General features: G+C 41.2%; 1 protein-coding gene across 5 annotated transcripts in view; it reads left to right on the forward strand.

Annotated features, from left to right (window-relative positions):
- The window catches only part of ankfn1a (ankyrin repeat and fibronectin type III domain containing 1a), a 212,847-nt gene that overhangs the window by 185,888 nt on the left and 4,457 nt on the right, over positions 1–22,502 (forward strand). For all 5 annotated transcript variants that reach the window (XM_030077909.1, XM_030077905.1, XM_030077906.1 and 2 more), the window contains 3 exons: positions 756–927; positions 2,247–2,415; positions 5,055–5,221. In XM_030077909.1, the coding sequence (XP_029933769.1) occupies positions 756–927; positions 2,247–2,415; positions 5,055–5,221 (508 nt within the window). The remainder of the gene's footprint in view (positions 1–755; positions 928–2,246; positions 2,416–5,054; positions 5,222–22,502) is intronic.

Raw genomic sequence — 22,502 nt, forward strand, 5'->3', positions numbered from 1 at the left:
AAAACGAATGAAAAATACAAAACTCTAACCGCTGGATTTGAATTGAATTACAGAAATGCAAAGAGAAAAAAGAGAAAAGAGATTTGATCAGAGAAACAGCAACAGCACAGTTCGCTAAAAACAGACCAAAAGCCATTAAAAATGGATAAATAAATCCAAATCAGTACATTTTTAGATAATAATATAATTAGTAAAGCAATTACAAGTGGATTTCAAATCCACATGATCCACTGAGTAAATCAGACGCTTTGTTTTTTTACTTTGACTGAACCAGGCTAACGACTCCCATACACTTCAAGTCTTTATGCTAAGCTAACAGGAGATGCTACCCACAGGAACTGAACCACTGGGCGTCCAGAGGTGAGAATGGAGTCCAACATCTGGACTCAGTCTGAGGAAGTCAGGAAAAGGAAAAGAAAGTGGGAGTGTTTCTATAAAGTGTCGATTTTTCACAGTTTTGCACTAAATGACTGGACTTACGAGTTTAAAATACTTTTGAAAGAATTTCTTGTTTCCTTCTGTGGCTTTAAAACAAAATAATCTCTCTATACTTCACTTTTTAAAGATGTGTGCTTTTTTATTTATTTTTGAATGTATTTTGCTGACTGCAGTTTTCTGAATGCCTTCTGTTGCCAGGTCTCTTCTTTAAAAAAAAAAAAAAAAAATGCACTAAAGGATTAACTTAGGCACTCTGCTACTGCGTTCCTGTGTGGTGTGTGTGTGTGTGTGTGTGTGTGTGTGTGTGTGTTGTGCAGGGAGGAGTGGGACTGGATCCAGACGCTGTCGGCTGCCGGCGAGAAGGAGAGGACGGGGGAGGAGAGCGAGGGGGCGGAGCCACTGGCGGAAAGCCACGCCCCCCTGCTGTACTACGAGCTGCAGACGGCCATCAAATCCCTGCTGAAACACATCAACCTACCTCTGCACCAGGTACACACACACACACACACACACACACACACACACAGGTCGGGCCAGGTTCAGACAAAAATTTTGAAATTATGTTGGGGTTCCGGTTCGGTCACGTCGGTGTTATTTTAGTGAAAAATGTCGGACCTGCTGTCTGTTCTGGGCAACTTGTGCAGTGCTGGAGTTTACGTGACGACCCTGAAGGCAACACGAAGGCTGTTTCAGGCGGTAAATGTGACCTAAAGATGGAGGACGAGCAAAATCTGGGGCTCGGGTCGGGTTCGGACACAAATATGTGGCGCGATCCTCACTCTAACACACACACACACACACACACACACACACACACACTCTTCACGTTGTGTAATCAGCTTGTTTCCGCTCACAGTTGGGGAGTTTTATGTAAAAGTCTCCTCACGGCGTCGCTCGGCTCTTCCTCTCTGATCCTCCGGCTCGCTCTGTGATCGCCGCTCTCAGCGTTAATGAATCTTTCCCGCCTCACCTCTCCTCACCTCGCCGCGCCGCAACGCGACGCGCCGCGACACGAGGAACAGGGCGTCCGGCTCTCCTGGAAACCTGCTGTGTTTGAGATGCTCTCGATTTGCTTTTCATGTCTTTTTGTGGGTCGTGACTTTAAAAAATGATCAGAATCATGATCAGAATCTTAAAGGAGCAGTTCACCGCTGGGAAAGATGAAACAGAGGAGAGGAGGCTGTGGTATTTTCTGCCTGGATCAAAAGGTAGAAAACCACCCAGAATGCACTGCGGCAGACAGCGCCGCCACGTAACACAGCGGGGCGGCGGATGTTTTAATGCTTTAATGCTTTAATGCATTGATGTTTGTCTTTAATGTGAAATTTTTATTTATTTATTTATTTATTTATTTATTTATTTATGGCCAACTCTAAAATAAAAATCTGTGGTTCCCTGATCAGCACAGGTTTGTGGGGTACTTGGGAAATAATGAAATGAGGGAGTTTCAAAATAAAGTGTCAGTCATGATTTTGAATCTTTAAGTTCAAATGCATTTCTGTTTAAGGTGCCTCAAAGTTGTTTACGGATAAATTAAATAAATAGATAAATAAATAACATTTTCTCATAAAATTGAAGGAATCCATCATCATTTTTGTTTTATACATGCTCATAATTTTGATTTTGAAAATTTGTTATTCTTATTATCATCAAAGAGGTCGTGTGGAATTATTTTGCACATGGCTTGAAATTCACTGGGATCGATATGTTTAGTGTCTCCATCACCTACAGTCAAACTAACTGTGTTTGTGTGTGTGTGTGTGTGTGTGTGTGTGTGTGTGTGTGTGTGTGTGCACGTGTGGGAGCAGGCCCGGCACTTCCGGCTCTACAGTCAGGAGGTGGTGGAGCTCGGTCACGGCGTTACCTTCCTGCTGCTGCTGCCGGCGGCCGACGACGTCTGCACCGCCCCGGGACAGGCCAACCCCTACACCCCCCTGTCCGGCTTCCTGCACCTCCCGCTGCAGATGTTCGAACTGGGTGAGACGTATTAATGAATATAAACCTGCTTGTCCCACCACAGCGCCACCACCAGGCCAACTGGGCCCCGAGCTTCACCCTCAGTATCTCAGACGCTGCCAGATCAAACTGGATAAACTTTTTGTGCAATAATGTGTTTTTGCACCAAATGAAACGGGTTGGTCCACCAGCAAATCACAAAAATGACACTCAGAGTGACTTGCAGCGATCGTGGGGAACATGGTGCTGCCTGTTGACTTGTTGAACCCTCAGACTGAGTCAATAAAACCTGAAGAGAAAGCTCCCTGCAGCTTTTACAGACTGCTTTTGTGCATTATCAGGCTGACGTGTCGCTCAGACTGCAGCGCCAACGCAGGATAGATGCACGGACTCAGACGACTACAAGGCACGGCACTGTGCTCGGCACTAATGCAGGATAGGTGCAGGATAAACGCATTAAAGGTGGACTTCTACAATGGCTGCCAGTGTGGGTGCACAGACTGAGCTGTGTTAGCTCAGCGCTGCAGCCGAGAGAATCCACAGATTCCTATCTTTCCCCCCCCCAGTCTGCAGGGAGAAGCACTAAATCAGTCTGCAGGCTCCGCCAGGCCGGCCGCTCCGCTGACCCCATACACTCAGCGCACACACGCAAACATACATGCACACACACACACACACACACACACGCATGAATGTGTCATTAACGCCCATACACATTGCACAATACTCTCTCTCTCTAGACACACTGGTCCCCTCAGCCTCCACACCCCGACCCGACACACACTCAGGCTGCATGGTACTGACTTCGCTCAATATTACGATCACAGTATGAACTGAAAATACCTGTGGGCAGTTTTTTCTGCATGATTTCTTATAAGAGTCTGAAAACATAAAAAAAAAAAAAAAGCTACTTCTCTGGATTTTTGTAGGTCAAGGATCGTCCTTGGCGCCAGAAAAATGCTGTTTAGCAGGCTGTCTGGAACATCTCTGCATCGACACTGCAAAAAAAATGTTCACGTTAGCGAGTCGCTCAAACTCATCCTCAGTGTTCACATCTTGCTTTTCTTCAAACGAGGACAGAGATCTGTCTGTGGGATGAGATAATCCCACTTGTTTCCAATAAGAATCAACTTTTTTTTTTTCCAGAATTTTGTAGGATCAAGTGTCATTTTCTTGATCTTAGCGGGCTGATCTGCCTCATTCTGCCTTGTTTCAACACATCCACGCTTCTGCAAACTGCACTGGAAACAAGCGGGATTATCTCAGCAGATTTTTTGACCTCGTCTGAAGAAAAACTGACACTGAACACTAAATGACTTGTTGACGAACTGATTTGAGCGTTGAAGGAAACTTGAAAACCTGGCATTGGTCTCAGATTCCAATTTTTTCCAATTTTTCCAATTTTGTTTGCAGTGCTCGCCCGATTTATTGGTTTACAGATAGACCAGGCTGATATTTTCCTTTTTTGAATATTGTAGCTCTTTTTTATGTAATATTTCTTCAAACAAACATTCGTATCTTGATTGAGAGACTGGAATTTTGTGTTACATGCTAATTTGGTCGGTCACTGCATGATGTTCAAGAAATAATTATGCGTCGTGCTGATAGGTGTTGGAAAAACTCTCGAAAGGCGACGTCTTCATCAAACAGGTTCACATGTGCATGTGATCCAAACACTGAAACACCTTTGGCGTTACGGTTTGCAGCCGGTTGGTTCACCTCAGCCTCTGGACATCAGCTTATCAGTGAAGTCACTTTAAAATATGTTTAATGACACACACAAGTCCTCTGGTTTGGTGCATTTTGGGTGAATGCAGGTCGTGGTAGAATCACGTATGTACGTTTTGGACTGAGGCTGCTGCTAGAGGAAAGGTCAGGTGGTCACCAGAATTGACAGGATTCGTCTTCAGGGGAGCATGAAGGTGCTTCTCAGATTTCATGGCAATCTGTCCAATTGATTTTGAGATATCTTGACATTTTGGCCTGACGTTAGCACTAGAGGAAAAGTGAAAGGGTTGTAAAAATCAAGAGGAATCTTTCTTCGGGGAGCGTGAATTCAGCCCAGTCGCCAACATTTCTGAACCAAAAATGCGAGGAGCCTGCGTCAGCGTCATGTGACTGTTCATTTTAGCTCTATCAAATGTTTTCTCATTAGCTACCTTAGTCCGTTTTTATCGCTTTGTCAGCTTTGTTATCCACCAAAGCTACTCGGTTGAGGTTTGGTAAAGGTTTTGGTCAACGGGACTCGAACCACGGTCTGCAGAAGGGAAGAAGGAAAGTCCGGTTGATCGTGCCGTCCAACACCCCCATCCTTTTTTTCTTACTTCATACAACATCAAAACTTGAAAACGTGACACTGGTTTGCAGAAATGTAAAAGGCCGACATTTATTCCTGGCGATTGGGCTGCTAATTTAGTTTTTTAAATTTTTTTTTAGCTTTCATGCAAATTTGACATTTTGGCCTGAAGGCGGCACTAAAGAAACGTCCTCAGGTCACCAGAATTGACAGGGTTCATCCTTTTGGGAGCGTGAACTTGCTCAGTAAAGCTCTTGTTAATCTGCCCTGTAGATTTTCAGAGAGATGTTGACTTTGAGTAAAGTTTTGGACGTCCCTGGTCTATTAAACGTCTGTCTCCGCGTTCCTGTCTCCTCTCCTGCAGTCCACTTCTGCACCTACAAAGAGAAGTTCATCAGCCTGTACTGCCGTCTGTCCTCCGTCCTCGACCTGGACGCGCTCATTACCCAGCAGGCACTGCGGGAGGCCATCACTGATAGCGAGGTGGCCACGGCCAAGCAGAGGCACCAGCTCATCCTGGACTACATACAGGTAGGAGACATCCGTCCAATGTCCTCTGGATGAAAAACCACAGTCTTTCTGCTCCATCCTCAGTGGAAATGTTTGGAAGAATCCAATTTTGTCTGGGAGTGCTCGCCTGATTTATTGGTTTACAGATAGATCAGGCTGATATTTTCCTTTTTTGAATATTGTAGCTCTTTTTTATGTAATATTTCTTCAACAAACATTGGTCGGATCCTGATCGAGAGACTGGAATTTTGTGTTACAGTGGTCCCTCGTTTATCGCGGGAGTTACGTTCTAAAAATAACCCGCAATAGGCAAAATCTGCGAAGTAGTCAGCTTTATTTCTTACAATTATTCTAGATGTTTTAAGGCTGTAAAACCCCTCACTACACACTTTATACACTTTTCTCAGACAGGCGTTAACATTTTCTCACTTTTCTCTCTTGTTTAAACTCTCAAAGTTCAAACCTTCGTAGAAAAATAAGTCCAGTATTATAGAATGAACGCATTCTGTACTGTACAGGAGACACGGCACGGAGGAGATTGATTGACAATGGGCTACAGTCCCTTAGCCAATCGGGACGCAGAACACAATGCGCTGTAAAAAAAATAAATAAATAAAAAAAAAGCATGCAAAATTGCGCAAAAAAAAATCCGCGAAACTGCAAGGCCGCGAAAGGTGAACCGTGTTATAGCGAGGGACAACTGTACATGCTAATGTGGTCGGTCACTGCATGATGTTCAATAAATAATTATGCATCGTGCTGATAGGTGTCGGAAAAACTCTCGAAAGGCAACGTCTTCATCAAACGGGTCCACATGTGCATGTCTGGCTGCAGCTGCAGTGGAATTAAAAGAGGTCTCCGGTCCCGTCTGCTCATATTTAGCTTGGACGTCTGGCCGCGTGGGTTCAGCTACTGTACATATTCAAAACGAGATTTATTAAAGCTGATTAAACCCGGGATGAGGTCACCGCTCGGACTTTCGGGGGAAGCTTCTCGTAAATGCGACTGCGCCGTTGAATAATAGACATTAATCAGACGTGAAATAAAAAAGCGGGTTGTGTTTCAGTGCTCGTCAAAAGGAATACTGTAGTAAAAGGTTGTTCTCGAAATTGTTTTATTTCATATCCAGTTTTTTTTTGTTTTGTTTTTTTCAGCGAGAAATAACCCCGGCAGCACAAAGAGAGCCGGGCGGCGTGAAAACAACTGAGTCGGTAATCCAATTTGAGACGTTTATTGATGCAATAAAGTCTAACTGCTGGGAGTATTAGCTGTTAAATAGCTTGTTTTTCTAGCGTTAAAGAAGTCCATAACTGGCCGGTCGCTGCTCTGGTGTCAGAAGTCGAAAGCATGAAAGCAAACCCATCTGGAGTTTTCCCTGTGAAGAGCTAGCCCAGCGTTAGCCACCGCTGTTAATGGAGACCAACCACAAAACCACAAGGGTGTTCTCCGATCGCAGAGAGGTGCTGCGACTCTCTCTCTCTCTCTCTCTCTGTGTGTGTGTGTGTGTGTGTGTGTGTGTGTGTGTGTGTGTGTGCCCATCTGTCTAGCTCTCTGTCTGTGATTTTAAAGCTTGGAAAAAAGTGGCCCCCTAACCACAAATTGCTTAGTGCAAGAGAGAGGGAATGGCAGGGGAAAAAATAATACCAATCATGAGCGTGTGAGTGTGCACGTATGCATATATATGTGTGTGTGTGTGTGTGTGTGTGTGTGTGTGTGTGTGTGTGTGTGCGCGCGTGCATACCCCGAGCTGCAATGTGTCTCTCATTAAAGAGAGCGAAATGTTAATGTGAAGGGCAGAGTGTGAAAAGGGCCACGTCTGTCAAGTCTGAGATCTCGCTATTGGCTTGGCATACTCACGCGCGCACACACACACACACACACACACACACACTGTCAGGACCTCCCAGATTAGACATGCTGAGTGTAGCTGTGTGTGTGTGTGTGTGTGGGGAAAGTGGGTTAGTGTGAAGATGACGTGATTCGTCTAATTGTACAGTTTGTTTAGACTTGCCACGTGTTGATGGAGGAAAATATTCTGCGTGCGTTCGCTCAGACGGCGGCGGCAGACGGCGTCTTCAAACGTCGGGGAATTCGATGCGCGACGCTCCTCCTCGGATGTGGAATATGCTCATAGTTTTATATCCCATGCAAAAAAAAAAAAATAAAATAAAATAAAAACCTGCGTTCACTGCCGAGTTGAAATGTCATAATATTGCAGTTGTTGTTTTTTTTAAGGGTTCCTGTGCTGTAAAACATGAGGAGCATTTTAAGTCTCGTCTTTAGAGCTCAAATCTTGTTTTTCATCAAAGAAGGTTAAAAAAAAAAAAAAAAAATCTGGAATGAGATGATTCCACGTTTTCCAGCTTTAATCAAGTTTAACCAATGTGACCAGAGGAAAGATAATGAGGTCATCAAAATCAAAAAGGAACCTTCCCTTGGGGAGCATGAATGCAAATCACAAAGTCTCATGGAAGTTGATTTAACCCTCCTATTATGTTTGGGGTCAATTTGACCCCAGGCCAATGTTTAACGTCTCTAAATAAATGATTAACGTCTTTTTTTTTGCTTCATATTTAATGAGTGTTCCTAATGTAATGGGTTCTACAGGGTAAAGATGAAATTCACATGGTGATATGTTTTCAATGTCCTGCACACACTTTGTAACGCATCGGTTATAAATAACAAAAATCTGTACTTAGAAATAATATAAAGCCATTAAAACACCAAAAATTAATATTTATTTCCAGTTTTAGGTCAATCAGTGAGATTTTTGATTTGAATATTTTCCCATTGTCGCCTAATAGGAATACTGGATGTATAAATGGGGGTGGGGGGGAGTTATGTTTTATTTAAAGGGCTATTTAGGTCGTCAACAAAGTTAAGTATTTGACACATAAACTTTGAACAATTTTAGTTATAATAATTTTGTGGAAGTTTAAACTGCAGGGGTCAAATTGGCCCCAAACATAAAAGATGTTCAAAAATGTGAACATAACAGGAGGGTTAATCGTGTAAATCTGGCGTTTCGGCATGGGGGTGGGATTACAGGAAAGGACATGAAGTCACTAAAATTGACAGGGTTCGTCCCCTGTGGAGCCTGAATGTGCTCTCACTTCTGTTCAGTAGATTCTGAGACATTTAATTCAACGTTTTGGCCTCGGGTGCACCAGATCAAAGGAGATGGTGATACCAAAACGGACAGGGTTCATTCTCTGCGGAGCATCAGTAGCCTCAACAAATTACTTCAAAATCTGCCCATCATACTTAGAGACATGTTAAAGTCAAATGTTTGGCAAGAGGTTGGTGCAAAAGGAAGGGTCGTGTTGCCATCAAAATCGACAGGGTTCATCCTGCGGGGAGCATGAAAAAAGGAATGTGACTGTCTGGGTTGGCCAGCAGCTATTTGATTTTATTTCTTGTTTATTTTGTTGTTGTTTTTTTAAATTACATTCTTTGTAACTGGATTTCTTGGGATAAAGGGGGCAGATTAAATAAGATTATTCTTCTTTCTGCTCCCTTTCATTCAATATCTGGGAACGTTTGTATTTATATTAAATTGTTTTTTGTTTTTTTCTTTTATAAATGAATGAAATGAAGAATAAATAAATAAATAAATAAATGTGTTCACCAAATTTCATGGCAATAGATTTAAAGTTATATTGCCTTGGAGTAACGTGTTGAAATGTCCATCTTAACAAGTCATGTCATCTTTCCTTCACAGTTAAAATCTTGTTTTCCATCAAACAAGCTTAAAAAAAAAAACAAAAAAATCAGCCAGCGGTGATGAGATAATCCCACTTGTTTCCAGCTCTAATCAACATCTCAAATTTCTTCAGTCTCAAATTTCCAGCAGCACGGTGAAATAGTGGCCTGTAGCCGACCCGAGATAATGAGATAATCCCACCTGATCCCTGAATTTTCTTGAATCAAGTGTCATTTTCTTGATCCTCGTGGCTGATGTGCTTTATTCTGCCCGTTTCAACACATCTCTACTGAAACAAGTGGGATTTAACACTGAATATGAGACGTAATGACTTTTTAAAAGGGATTTTGAGATTGATACAGGTAAAAAAAAATGGATGGGACTTTAATTTAATTTACTCAAGACCTTGGTCACATGGTCTGGAGCACAAGCAGCAGACAGTAGTAACAAAACGATGGCACGCGGCTCGGCTAAAGTACAACAACATGTTACTTAAACAGAGGAAGGACTTTATTGAAAAATGCATCTATAGCTTACAAATAACTTTCGGCTTATGGGATGTAATAACAAAATGAATTTAAACATAGATGGGCGGTTCAGATAATAATTTTGTCTATAATTCACGATGCTGACATTCTTATAATACATTTAACATACACATACATATAATTCTTACAATATCCGCTGCCGATGGAGCTACAAATGGTTTTCAAACATGCAAAGCCGCCGAACGAAAGCTTTAATTGTGGAAAATTCATTCACCGCGCACGATCCAATTATACGTGATTAACCGTGCAGATGCGCTGCAAAGAGTCTGCGTCTGAACAAGCCGTGCAGTCTCATCCTCAGAGCTCAGATCCTGTTTTTTCTTTAAACAAAGTAAAAAAAAAAAAAAAAATCTGTCAGCGGGATGAGATAATCCCACGTGTCGGGAGAGACGGGCCAGGTACACGAGGAGGGACTTTTATTATGACGCACCAGCACCGCACACACTCAAACTGTTGTTTACTACGCATTCCTGCTCATTAACTATTTTTCTAGTAAGTAATTATAGGGCTGCAACTGATTACTTTCACTGTCAGTTCATCTGAGTTTTTTTTTTTTCTTGGCATATTGATCATTTAGTGCATAAAATGTGAAAAATAAAGTCGGACTGGAAGTGATCAGAGCCCAAAGTGAATTCAAATGTCTTCCTTAGTCTGACCGGCGGCCAAAAACAAACAAAAAAAAACCCCTCAAAGTATCTTAGTGAAGCTGCAATCAGTCGGTGGCATTTTTACCTGATAAATGAATAAAACGACTAATTGATCCACTAATCGAGCAGAAGAAGCAGGAAAAAAAAAACAAGACAAAGAAGTATTAATGTCATAATGATTTGAACGGAGAAAGGTGAGACGATTTTAGCCCCTGGAGTCTGACAGTGTTGGGACTTTTATTTAATAAATCACTGAAACCATTCATCAGTTATCAAAATTATAATGTATAAATATCCTGATTATTGTCTAATTAATTAATTGAATTAATGTGTCAACGCTAATCACAAATGACCCTGATTTCAAGTATCTCCTCTGGAGCTTCATATCACTTTTAATAAAGTCGTCCTGCTTTGGCTCCAGTCTGCTGCGAGCTAATCAGATCTAGAGAAGTTTCTCCTGAACGGGACGATTTCCCCTTTTCTTTTTTTTTTTCTTTTTCTTTTTTTTTTTTTGGCTCACCCCATTAGGAGCCTCCTGGCCTGTCAATTCCACTTAAATTCTCCAGAGAGAGAGAGAGAGAGAGAGAGAGAGAGAGAGTCAGTCCTTCGTCTTTGCAGTGACTTTGGCTCAGCGCCGGCGTCTTGCGGGGCGAGCGCTGTCGGGAAGCCGTGGCACACGCCGGCTAATCTCATACACATAATAAAACACACACACGTGTCTCGTGTCTCGGGGAAGAGACGCAGAGCGGCGTCTTCGTCCTTGGAAACCTCCACCCATCCATCCGTCTGTCTGTCTGTCTGTCTGTCTGTCCTCCAGCCGAGGTGTTGCACCATCTCTGCGCTTCTCTTTGTCCTCATGTCTGTTTTCGGAGCCTCTGATCAGCTGCAGATGTTCCTCTGCCGGGCGAAGCTGTGGAAACTTCTCGGCCTGGACGTGACTCAGTGTTTTCTCACTGGAACCGGATTAGGACGTTTAATATGACAGCTCTACTGTTTATAGTTTTGTTTGTTTTTGTTTTTTTTAATTGATAGTCTTTATGGCAAGCCGCCTTGGCACAAGTCTCGCTGTTGATTGATCGTGTCAATAATAACCACAACAATCATCATCGAATGCAACAAAGTGGCACAAAGATGTCGTTTATAATCGATCAAATTCATTAGAGCAGCTGCCGCACTGCAAACGCATCATCTCGAGAAGTCACTCAATCTCATCTTCAGGCTTCAAATCTTGTTTTTGTTCAAACGAGGTAAAAAATCTGCCATTGGGATGAGATAATCCCACTTGTTTCCAGTGCAGTTTCACTTGTTTCAGGGATTTTTTCTTCTGGGAATCAGTATAAACCAAGGCAGAATGGGGCAGATCAGCCACTGGGATCAAGAAGTTGTCACAAAATTCTCGGAAAAGTTGATTAGCGCTGGAAACGTGGGATTATTTCATCCCACTGGCAGATTTTTTACCTTGTTTGCAGAAAAAACCTAATTTGAACGCTGAAGATTCGATTCAGTGAGATTGAAAATGCTTTAAGACTAATCAGTCCCGTCATCTGGCAAAAAATCTCTCACCTTAACAAGTCATTCAGTCTCATGTTCAGCTAAAACGTTTAAGAATCCTGGGTAATCCAAGGTGTTGTGAATTAGCATTTTTGCCACATTGCGTCTGGTGTCTGTACGTAATATGTTGATGACGCTCTGGTGTCATTGTGAGTTTCTAGAACCGAAAATAAACTTCAAATCTACCAGTGGGATGAGATAATCCCACTTGTTTCCAGTGCAGTTTCACTTGTTTCAGTATAAATGTGTTGAAAAAAGGCAGAATGAGGCAAATCAGTTGCTCAGATCAAGAAAATGACACTTGATTCAAGAAAATTCAGGGAACAGGTGGGATTATCTCCAGTTCTCAGGTAGGCTACAGGTCACTATTTCACCATGCTGATCAGTAGCGGTTTTAGGCACGGGCGAAGCGGGCAGCCGCCCGGGGCGGCATATTTTCATGTCACGTGGGGGGCGGCATGAGCGCAAAAAAAAAAAAAAAAAAAAAAAAAATCATCCTCGCTGCAAAGCAGTTTTCTATTACCGTATTCATCTGAATATAAGACAATATTTTTTTCCATAGAAAATGCCCTGAAAAAACGCCCTCGTCTAATATTGGGGTCTAAGCAAATACACATGTATTGTGCTTGCATATAAACCAGTAGGTAGGCTCGCCTGATGCCGCAATTACCGGCGAATGGCCGCATTGCGCAGTCAATAATCAACCATGTTGTCTGTGTCACTGTCCGTTGTGCTGCTGCAGCCGCGTATGAACAAAAGTTGATTTATAATGAGAGGATGGCAGTATGTGTGCGCCGCTCACCTGTCAGATCCGGCAGACCTGACCGGGTGGGCGCGGCACCTGTAAGCATCAAGCCGGTGCCGCGGCCGGCCCGCCTGATGCTGACCGGTGGCTTTTTTTTTTTTATACAAACAAGATTTTGTCCATATAAAAAGTATTTTTCCAAAAAAGGTATTTGTGCAGGTGTTGGCGCCCCTGCTCTGGGAGGGGCGCGTGTAGCCGCCAGAGGGGCACCGGTAGCAGCCGTTATCGCTTGGAAGTTCTCGCTGCGCGCACGCGCGGCTAGAACAGAAGGGCGCAAGGCAGTAATTTCGCCCAGGGCGGCAACATGGGCAGAACCGCCACTGATGCTGATGGAAATTCGAGACTGTCGCTCCCAAAACACGACCCCACGGAGCGTTTGTAACTTTTCGGCAGCTTATTGCGCCCTGTGGTTCGTGTCCACAGGGGGGCGCATCCCAGATTTGGACGCCTCATAGACATTTGACTTCTGATGATTGACAGTTGCTGATTGGACGAACGCTTGCCCAGTGCGCCGTCCTCTCCTGGATTTCAAACCAGACCAACATGGCGACTCTTTTCATAAATATCAGGAATCCATAAATATTAGGAATCCGTCTTCATTTCAGATCGACGGCGGTTCGTTTAAAAGTTTCTCGAGAGTTTTCCAGAGGCGGCGAGTCGTGCAGGACGCCCATAATTTGCATAAAGTAGCCTAGACCTCGACTTTATGCAAATGAGGAGACACCAACACCACGCCCCTTTCTCAAAACGCAACACAGCACTACCAGAATGCATTGCACAGCTGCTTCCATAGACAATGAATGGGAGGTGTGGAAATGACTGATGACGTTTTAAAGCTGAGCGACCTCTAGTGGTCCTGCAGAGAACAACACGGTGGTGTGTATTAGGGGACAGGCACTCCGTCAGCTTTCGGTCGCCATGGTGATACAGTGTGTCCGCCTCGTACGTCCTCTCCAATCAGACGGACGGACGACAGAGTTAAAACGTCTGCCCACGTCGCCGCTTGTTTGTCTGCACCGTCTCCGATGTCTCAGAATTGATGTTTAATTTATAGAGAAACGAGACCACGGGCATCTTTTAAAATATGCAGATTTAAGCCAAACAAATGGGTTTGGGCGAGCGCGGCGTGCGGCTGGAATGCAAATCCCTGCAGTTTCTCTGCTCTGTTTTGTTTTGTTTTTGTTCGACACCACTTCACCCCGACTTTCTGCCAGCTCAGAGAAAAAGGGAAAAGAAGCAAATTAGTCTCCAACTTTATTGAGACTGTGCGTGTGCATGTGAATTTGTGTTTTTGATTGTGTGTGTGTGTGTGCCACTGGCATTAATTACTGTGCCAGACAGTCGCCTAATTGCTGTTTAACAAGCTGTCAAGCCTCATTACGAAACAGAGTTCACAGAGGACCACGGGCGGACTGTGTGTTGTTGTTGTTGTTTTCTCATTTCATCTCTCTAATAGGATCAAAATAACAAAAACTCACATTATTAGATCATGACTCAAAGCTTTAAAGTCTCTCCACTCAAACATGCAGCGCTACAGAGCCTTAAAAAAAAAAAAAAAATATGGAGGGGGGGTTGATATTCAGAGAAATAAAAAAAACTCAGAATCTCCAAGGTTCATGTTGTAAAATCACAAGAAAAAAACTTAAAAATTGGAGAGAAAAAACTCAAAGAAATAGTTTTTTTTTTCCTCTTTTTTTTTTTTGTCCAAGGCTCCACATGTCTTGACTTTGCGAGGTTGGATCGGCCGACGTCTCTTCAAAGGCCAGATCCTGATGAGAAGATTGGGATTCTGGGCTCAAATCAACAGGATTTCCTTCTTAAATCCCAGGAGAAAAAAAAAAAACGTTTTTGCAGTTGTTTTTCTCCTAAATTTGTGACTTGATCTCACAGAAACAAATAATCGATTAGTGGATCAATCAAGTGGATCAGTCGTGTTAGTCAGTTAGCAAGTAAAAATGCCGCCGTCTGATTCCAGCTTTGCTAAGATAAGATTTTACTAGGATTTTTTTCTTTCTTTCTTTCTTTTTTCTTTGGCTGCTGGTCAGACTAAGAGGCAGCGATTTGAAGACATTTCACTTTGGTCTCCCATCACTTCCAATAAGACTTTGGCTTGATTGTCACACTTTATAGATTAAATGAATAATCCATCAACAACATCAATCAACAAGCTGCAGCCCTGCTTCTAGAATAGAATAGAATAGAATTGAATGCCTTTATTGTCACTATACACACGTACAATGAGGTTAAGAGCAGCTCCTTCAGTGCAAACCTATACATAGAATAAAAAGACAAAATAAGAAAGATAGATTTCAATATAAATAAGATTAAATAAGGTGTGCCTCAGGGCAGTTGCCTGGGGCCACTCCTATACTCCATTTTCACAAATGACCTTCCATTAGTACTAGAGAAAGCTTGCATCTCGATGTATGCTGATGACTCAACAGTTTATCTGGCTGCAGCAACAATTGAAGAATTAAATGCTAATCTAACTAAAGAAATGACTATGGTGGTAGACTGGATAAAAAATAATAAGCTCATTTTAAATGTGACTAAAACTAATTGTATAGTTGTTGGTACAGATCACTCATTGCGGTGTAAGCCAAAGCTTAATCTCATTTTAAATAATACGGTGATTAATCAAGTAGAGGAAGTTAAATTGCTGGGAGTCATCATTGACAACAAGTTATCATGGAACAAACATATACAAAAGGTGGTGACCAAAATGGGAAATGCCTTAGCACTGGTTAAAAGATGCGCAAAATATCTAACCCACCAACTTGTTAAACAAGTGATCGAAGCCTTGGTCCTATCTAACTTGGACTATTGCTCTATAATATGGTCCAATACATCAAAGAGTAATATTATGAAATTGCAGCTGGTCCAGAATAAAGCAGCACGAGTTGCTCTATCCTGTGGATGGAGAACCAATGTATCCAAAATGCATGAATCATTACGTTGGTTAGATGTGAAAAATAGATTATTGTACTTACTAATAATTTTTATCAAGAATGTTATTACTTCAAAATTTCCTGTCATTATTCATGAAAAATTGTCTCTTAGGTCTGAGGCACACAGTTATTCAACTAGACATGCTGTTGAAGGTCGTTTTACCCTACCAAAATCTAAGACCTTGACTCAACGTACAGTGACATATAGAGCAATGCAACAGTGGAATTTGCTTCCCTATTCTCTGACTCAATTAAATCTTAGCAGCTTGAAAAAACAACTAAAAATTTATTTTCAAAATATGAATTTTGGTCACTGATGCTCCTTATGATATTAGAGTTAGATGAACAGTGGATGTTTTGTTTGTGCACTGCCTGGCTGCTCATGCTTGGTGGCCTGAGCTTGATTCACGGGTGCACAGGTATTAAGGCTGCTGCTGCCAGGGCCCCTGCTGTTGGGGTGGGCGCGGGTCAGCATGGGTGAGCAGCTGGACATTGTTGATGTGTGAGTCCTCGTTTATTGTTTATTTGTGTAAAATTTGTGTTAAAATATATTGTGTTTTTTTTTTTTTTTTTTTTTTTTTTTTTTCAGTTGGTTATAATTGCAGTGTCTGTCTTATGTTTTGTTTGTATTTGTCTTGTGATCTTGTTTTACATGATATATGATTATTATGTAATGTCTGTGTGCTGTCATTATATAATGTAGCGTATGTTGTGTCAGGTATGTTGTGTCATGTACGCACATGTGTGCACATCTCTCATGTCTATCTGTGTATTGATGTTGTATTGTCATTATGAATGATTATAGACCCCAGGAAGAATAGCTGCTGCTTGCAAAAGCTAATTGGGGATCTAAATAAAACAAACAAACAAACAAACAAGTTATATATGCAGTATGAATTTGAAAAATTGCACAGCATGGTGAGTGGTGATATTGCACATTTAAATAGTGAGTATTGCACAGTAGGTGGTTGAGATGTAGTCTGTTCTGTATGAACCAGATCCTCCAGTACGGCAAACAGATTAACCCTTTCAACTCTGATTTTCCCTTAATTTTCCCCTTAAGTGGCTTCAGAGTTAGAAAAAAAAAAAGCTGTTTTTATTACATAGAGCAGGACAGAGTCTCGTCCATGTCGTGTCTCTGCTGAAGCTCCGTCACTCTGACACTGAGGGAAACGTTCAAAGACAAGCTGTCATTGTTTTACGGCTGCAGAATCACATCAGATAGAAAAGATCTCCGTGCCTCGTGCTTTATTTTATTCACATTTCCCTGGAATCCAGCAGCTCATGTTTGGGATCTCTGGAAACCTCGGGATCTCAGCTAGAATTTCAAAATAAAGTCCTGTGGGTTTGAAGAAAGTTTGACTGTGCAGAATTAATTTGTAAAGACGAACCCGGCAGCGTTTAAAACACAGAATCTGCTCACACCAACAACATGAAGCCGACCGGCTCTGAGTTTGTTTTTTTAATAATTTCTGTGAGTAAACAAAAACAAAAGGTAAAGTTTCCCTCTGTGGGACGAGCAGGAATCTCCTGCATGTTGTTCCCCCTCTCCCTCCGGCTGCCATCGCAGCCTCGGCATTCTTTCCAGCCGAGTCATCCCTGGTGTCAGTCTCCCTGCTGTGTGTGTGTGTGTATGTGTGTGAGTGTGTGTGTGTGTGTGTGTGTGTGTGTGCGTGCGTGTCTTTCTCTGGCACTAAGTGCTCTCCTGCTCTGTGTCAGACAGTCGGCTAATTGCTGCTTAACATTTTGTCATGCTTCGTTCTCTTCAAAGGCACACACTCGCAATCAGACTCTTATGTACACACACACACACACACACACACACACACATACACACACACAAATCAGAGAATCAGACACATCTGTAAATCTGCTGCAGCCATCACCTTGAATTTATGGATTCTGGACTCTGGAAGCAGCTCATGATGCGTTTGATGTCTTATAAACAAAGAAATGACATCAAACTGTGAAGGTGGAGGAGGAGGAGGTGTGTGTGTGTGTGTGTGTGTGTGTGTGTGCGCGTGCATCTGTGTGTGTACCGCAAGCAAAATGTTCTCCGATTCAGACTTCATGTGGTCATGGAAACGCCTGGGAAAGTCAGTAAATTTTAAAATGAAGTTCCCAGGCCCTGGAAATAGTTATGGAAAATAATAAAAAATAGTAATTTTCCATAACTTAAAAATGGGAATCTGACAGAAACCACATCGACTCTGAAAAACAAAAAAAAAAAAAAATGTGGCGAGACTTTCAGATTTCTGTTTTGTTCCTGCTTCACTTCAGGACAGAGAATAGATACTTTTACCTTCTGCAAGTTTTAATATGAAATATAATCGAGGCTTTTGTCAGTTATTCTTCTGTTCTAGAGAGACTCACACAGCAGCAAATACACACTCACAACATGCAGCGCTGAAGCGTAATTTAACTTTTCAGTGGCACAAAAAGGAAATTAAGCTAAAATGGATCAATTTATCAAACATGGCTTGAAAACCACCAGTAAATAGTTTGCTTTTATTTTTATTTTTTATTTTCATGTGTAAAGGTTGGCATGTGACACATTGCTACTTGAAGCTTTTCCTGGCACAAAATGAGCCATAGGCGGTAATGAGTCTCATGCATGCGCACAGTTCACACACACACACTCACACACACGCACACTGCTGACGCCTGTAATATTTCTATGATATTCCTATGGTGACTCACTCACGTCCCAGTGAAACCAGTTAAAATATCGCAGAGGAGTTGAGGCTCATTCAGGCTGAAGTCGTGTTCATCATTTACACACCGAGAGCTGTGTTTGTGTGTTTTATTGTCCAGAAGGTCTAGAAACTAAAACCAAACTAAAATCACAACACTTTGAATAAACTGTAAAGTGAATTAAACTGAAGTTAATAACTATTGTACACTGAACAAACAAAGAAATGGATATCAAATAGATAATATAGCAATATTATCTATACTTATACTTTTTCTTATTACATAGCAAACTACTTATTAACAGGTTATTGTTGCACATAACAATTGTTAACGATTATGAAATGATTTGTAAAGCTTTAAGAAATTGTTGGTAAAACATCTACAAAAGTTAAATAGATGGCTCAGATGTTTTATAGCACATTGATGATGGGTAATAACTGGTTTGTAAACCATCTGTAAACGTTATTTAGGTGGCTATTATAAAGTTGTTGTTACAGTTTATATATTAACGTTATATTAAAGCCATGAGTTTTGATTCCAGGTTTCAGGCCAGCACAGATCGTTTCTTTGGCATCTCAATAAAAAAAAAATCCTGAAAATAACAACCATCCAAATCAAGTTTAAAGATGAACTATACTGTTTTTATGTTTTTGTTAACTAGTTACAACATCAGTTGCAACTTTATAAAACCCGTCCACATTCCCTTTATAGACAGTTTATAAGCCAGTTATTACCCGTTAACACCGTGTTATAAAATATCTGCTCCATCTATCAATGTGATGTTTATTGATGTTTTACAAATTATTTCTTAAAGGTTTACAAATCCTTAACAAATACTTAAAATAGTAAATGAAAGAAGTTTAAAGCGTCAACAGGTTAATTAAGTTTCCAGATATACAACTCATATTTATGAACCATTTACAAGTATAATAAACATCATTTACAACTTAATAATAACCATCAGTTGCAGTTTTATAACAGATGTCCAAATAATGTTAAAATAATATTGTTAACTATTAAAAAATGTTTAAAAAATATAGAATATATAAAATAAATTTAGCATATAGAATATAAAAATATCTAGTCCATCAATCTAATGTAACTTTTGTAGATGTTTAACAAACTATTTTTTAAAGGTTTACAAATCCTTTGGTGATCATTGACAAATATTTAATGTAGTATGTAAAATGTTATAATGTGCGCAACAACAATAGTTTACTACATACTAAGTAAACACTATAAATGATCATTTCATCGTTTGTTAACTGTAAATAACTATTAACTAACATTTAATTAACAGTTTATCATTATTAATGATGGTGGCTACAAAGTGTTTCTGGAAATGCTACAGAGGTTATTAATCTGAGTGCAAAAATATGTTGAATGAAATTAGAGACTTTTCTCTGGTGTTGTGAGCCAGACAGGTTTAAAAAAAAATAAATTCAAAATTTAAAAAAAAAAAAAAAAAAAGTCCATCACTCCTCCAGGTTTCATCCAGAACAGGAGGTAGAGGACGGCTGGCCAGAGCCCAGGCCGTGTACATTTTTAAAATCAGCCTGTAAATAAAATGTTTAGTGCTGTTGTGTCGAGTGTGTGCTGCCGTGAGCCGTCAGCAGGAACAGGCCGGCGGTGGCTGGAAAGTTTGTCCCGACTTGCTGCAAATCCACTAATAATTGTAGGGTTTTTTTGTGTGTGTGAAAAAGTTGGCCGGCGGTTTTGTTTTCTCGCCTGTCTCCGTCTGTTTGCCGGTTCGATCTCCAGTTTGGAGTTTGGTGGACAGCTTGCTTTTGGCCCGGGGATCAGTCGAACAGATTTTCGGTGCTGATCTGGGACGTGAGCCATGGGAAAGTGAGAAAAAGTTTTGTGTTTTAGCGTTCACACGCTGGTGGGAGGACTCGGCTCCGCGTTCGTACTGTTCTGTCAGAAAATCAAACGAGCGCTGCAGAGGAGGCAGCTCTGGAAGTTGGAGAGCGCTTCGCTGTGCTTCATCAAGTGCATCTTACATTTCTCTGCCGTCCAACCAAAACCTTTTATCTCCATCACATCAACTTTTCAGAAACTAAAGAAAACAGTCCTGTGTCTGGGTTGACGGCCGTACATTTTCCAGTTTTTATAACTGACTCTGCAAAGTGCAAACAGCGACAATTTGTGCATTAAATGTCTAAAAATACATTAAATCTGGATTCCTCAAATGTAAACTTTATTTTAAACTTCATTTTCTCTGTTAAGGAACCAGTTTTTAACTTTGCGTGTGTTACATGAGTTGTTTGATTTCGGTTTCTGTTTGTTTTTTTTTCCATCCTCATGACTCCTGACCTCTTAGAGAAAATAATGAGATTTCCTAATGATTTTTATGAATCAGGACCATTATTTTGTCAATTCTCTCACTATGAAAACACCTGGAAATGTAAAGATATGCTTATTGATCATGTCATAACTAAGTTAAGTAAGTAAGCTGCTATTACTTCTATTTAGTCACATTGAAAGGCTTGAATAATATGATTTACTTTGCTCTGACTGACGTGACAAAGTCAAAACTTCATTTTGGCGATGTTTGAATTATTGCAATATTTCCTCCATCAAAAATGTCTAAAAATACATAAATGAAAGGGAATCTTGTGAGAAAAAATGAATGCGTAAATGTGTCAGGGCCTGGGTCAGTGAAATGTGCTGGTTTGTCAGTATTTAATGTGGATGGAGCACCAGGAGCAAAAATAAACGCTGATGTTATGTGAAGTTACATTACATTACAATGTGTTATACTTGATGAACATTAATCCTGTAATTCCTCATAGATAAGACTGTGTAATTTAATAGGGAAGCTTATCAGCGCTGTGCTGTAGATCGCCGTAAATCTCAGATATTGTCCTTTTTTTTCTTTTTTTCTTTTTTTTAGCTGCACAAAATGTTGAGCTTCATAGGCGCTCTGGTTAGGATTTTGCAGCCCTTTCAAAATAAGAGCACAAAAAGCACAAGCTTGTCAGATATCACGAAGGAAGTGTGGGCCACAATGATGCGCTGTACATCCCTGCCAGTAAATCTTATTTGAACTGATGTGAATTCATTCAAAAGATGAATCAGAAATCAAAATGTGTGAATTGGTATAATGCTTACAATGACTTCAACTTTGCTTCGATTAACACGATCAGCCTAAATCATTTTGCACATCGTTCTCTACAGCTGGAGTGCTGCTTTAATTCAATGAAATGTCATTCTTTGCTAAATTAAAGTCAAAAGTGCCACAATAAATAGGAGATTAATTGAACCGCGAGAGCCAAGTATTGTTTGTTTGATTCCATGTAAGGTGAAGCATTGTGGGCTGCCATGTGTGTGTGTGTGTGTGTGTGTGTGTGTGTGTGGGCGACAGAGAGAAAAACGCTGCAAGGCTTTCTCTCCGCTCACCTCAAGGCTTCAGGCGGAGGTAGCGAGGTATTCAGGGGGAAAGAAACTTCATGCATTATTCATAAAAGTCGCTCTGCTGTTCCGAGTGTATTAGCAGTAAAGAGCCTCTCAGCCACAAAGGCCACAGCCGCAGCTCTCACTTATTTAAACGGCGACTCCGAGGTATATATTTTTTCATATTCCTGTCCGTTAGCACTTCTCCTTGGTATTTAAATTCAATCAAGGCTCTTTATGTTTCCACGCCGGGCTCTGGCCTGAGGCTCCAGCGGCGCTGAAGCAGAACTGTTATCGAGTTTACAGTTTCCCTGAAGTGCCTCTGTTTTGCAGTTAAAGCGCCGCCCGAGTCTCTCGAGTGTAGATGTGTGATGTGCTCCTCAGACGCTCGCGTGGCCGCCGTGCCAGCCGGGAAAACCTGTTCCTGCAAAATGAACCGGTAAAATAACCTGAAAGGACGAATCTGGAACTCAAACTGTGAAGGTCAAAGTCCATCAGCAGGAACTTCAAGTCCCACCCACGCCGTTTGATTGACAGGCGATCTCTGGGAGAATTGAGCACTTGGTACCAAAAACAATATATTTATATGATCAATTTAAATGATAGTTAATTTTTGGAAAATCCTTAAACTAAATGTTCAAAGGCAGAATGAGTCTGATTTGTCGTTGTGGTTCAAAGTTGGCTCCTCTTCCCGGCTAAACTAATGGCCGGCAGTGAATTTTCCTTTCCTAGGATGGCGATGGAATAAAATGACTGCCCAAATACAGGGTGACCCAAAAAAACGTGAATCTTTGAAGTGCGTGTTGGCAGACATGAGCAAGTGGCAGCACAATTTTTAAAAAATGAATATTCCATCATTGTTTCTTAAATGGCATGTTTTCAGGTTTCAATTACTATGAATAAAATATTTTTCTTCCATCACTCTTGGTTTTATTGGATTGTTAAAAAGTTCCCGTTTTTTTGTGTCACCCTGTATAACGTTGGCGTCCTCACCTCCGTCCCACGGGAAA

The sequence above is a fragment of the Myripristis murdjan genome, chromosome 19, assembly GCF_902150065.1.
Source record: "Myripristis murdjan chromosome 19, fMyrMur1.1, whole genome shotgun sequence".
Classification (NCBI taxonomy): Eukaryota; Metazoa; Chordata; class Actinopteri; order Holocentriformes; family Holocentridae; genus Myripristis; species Myripristis murdjan.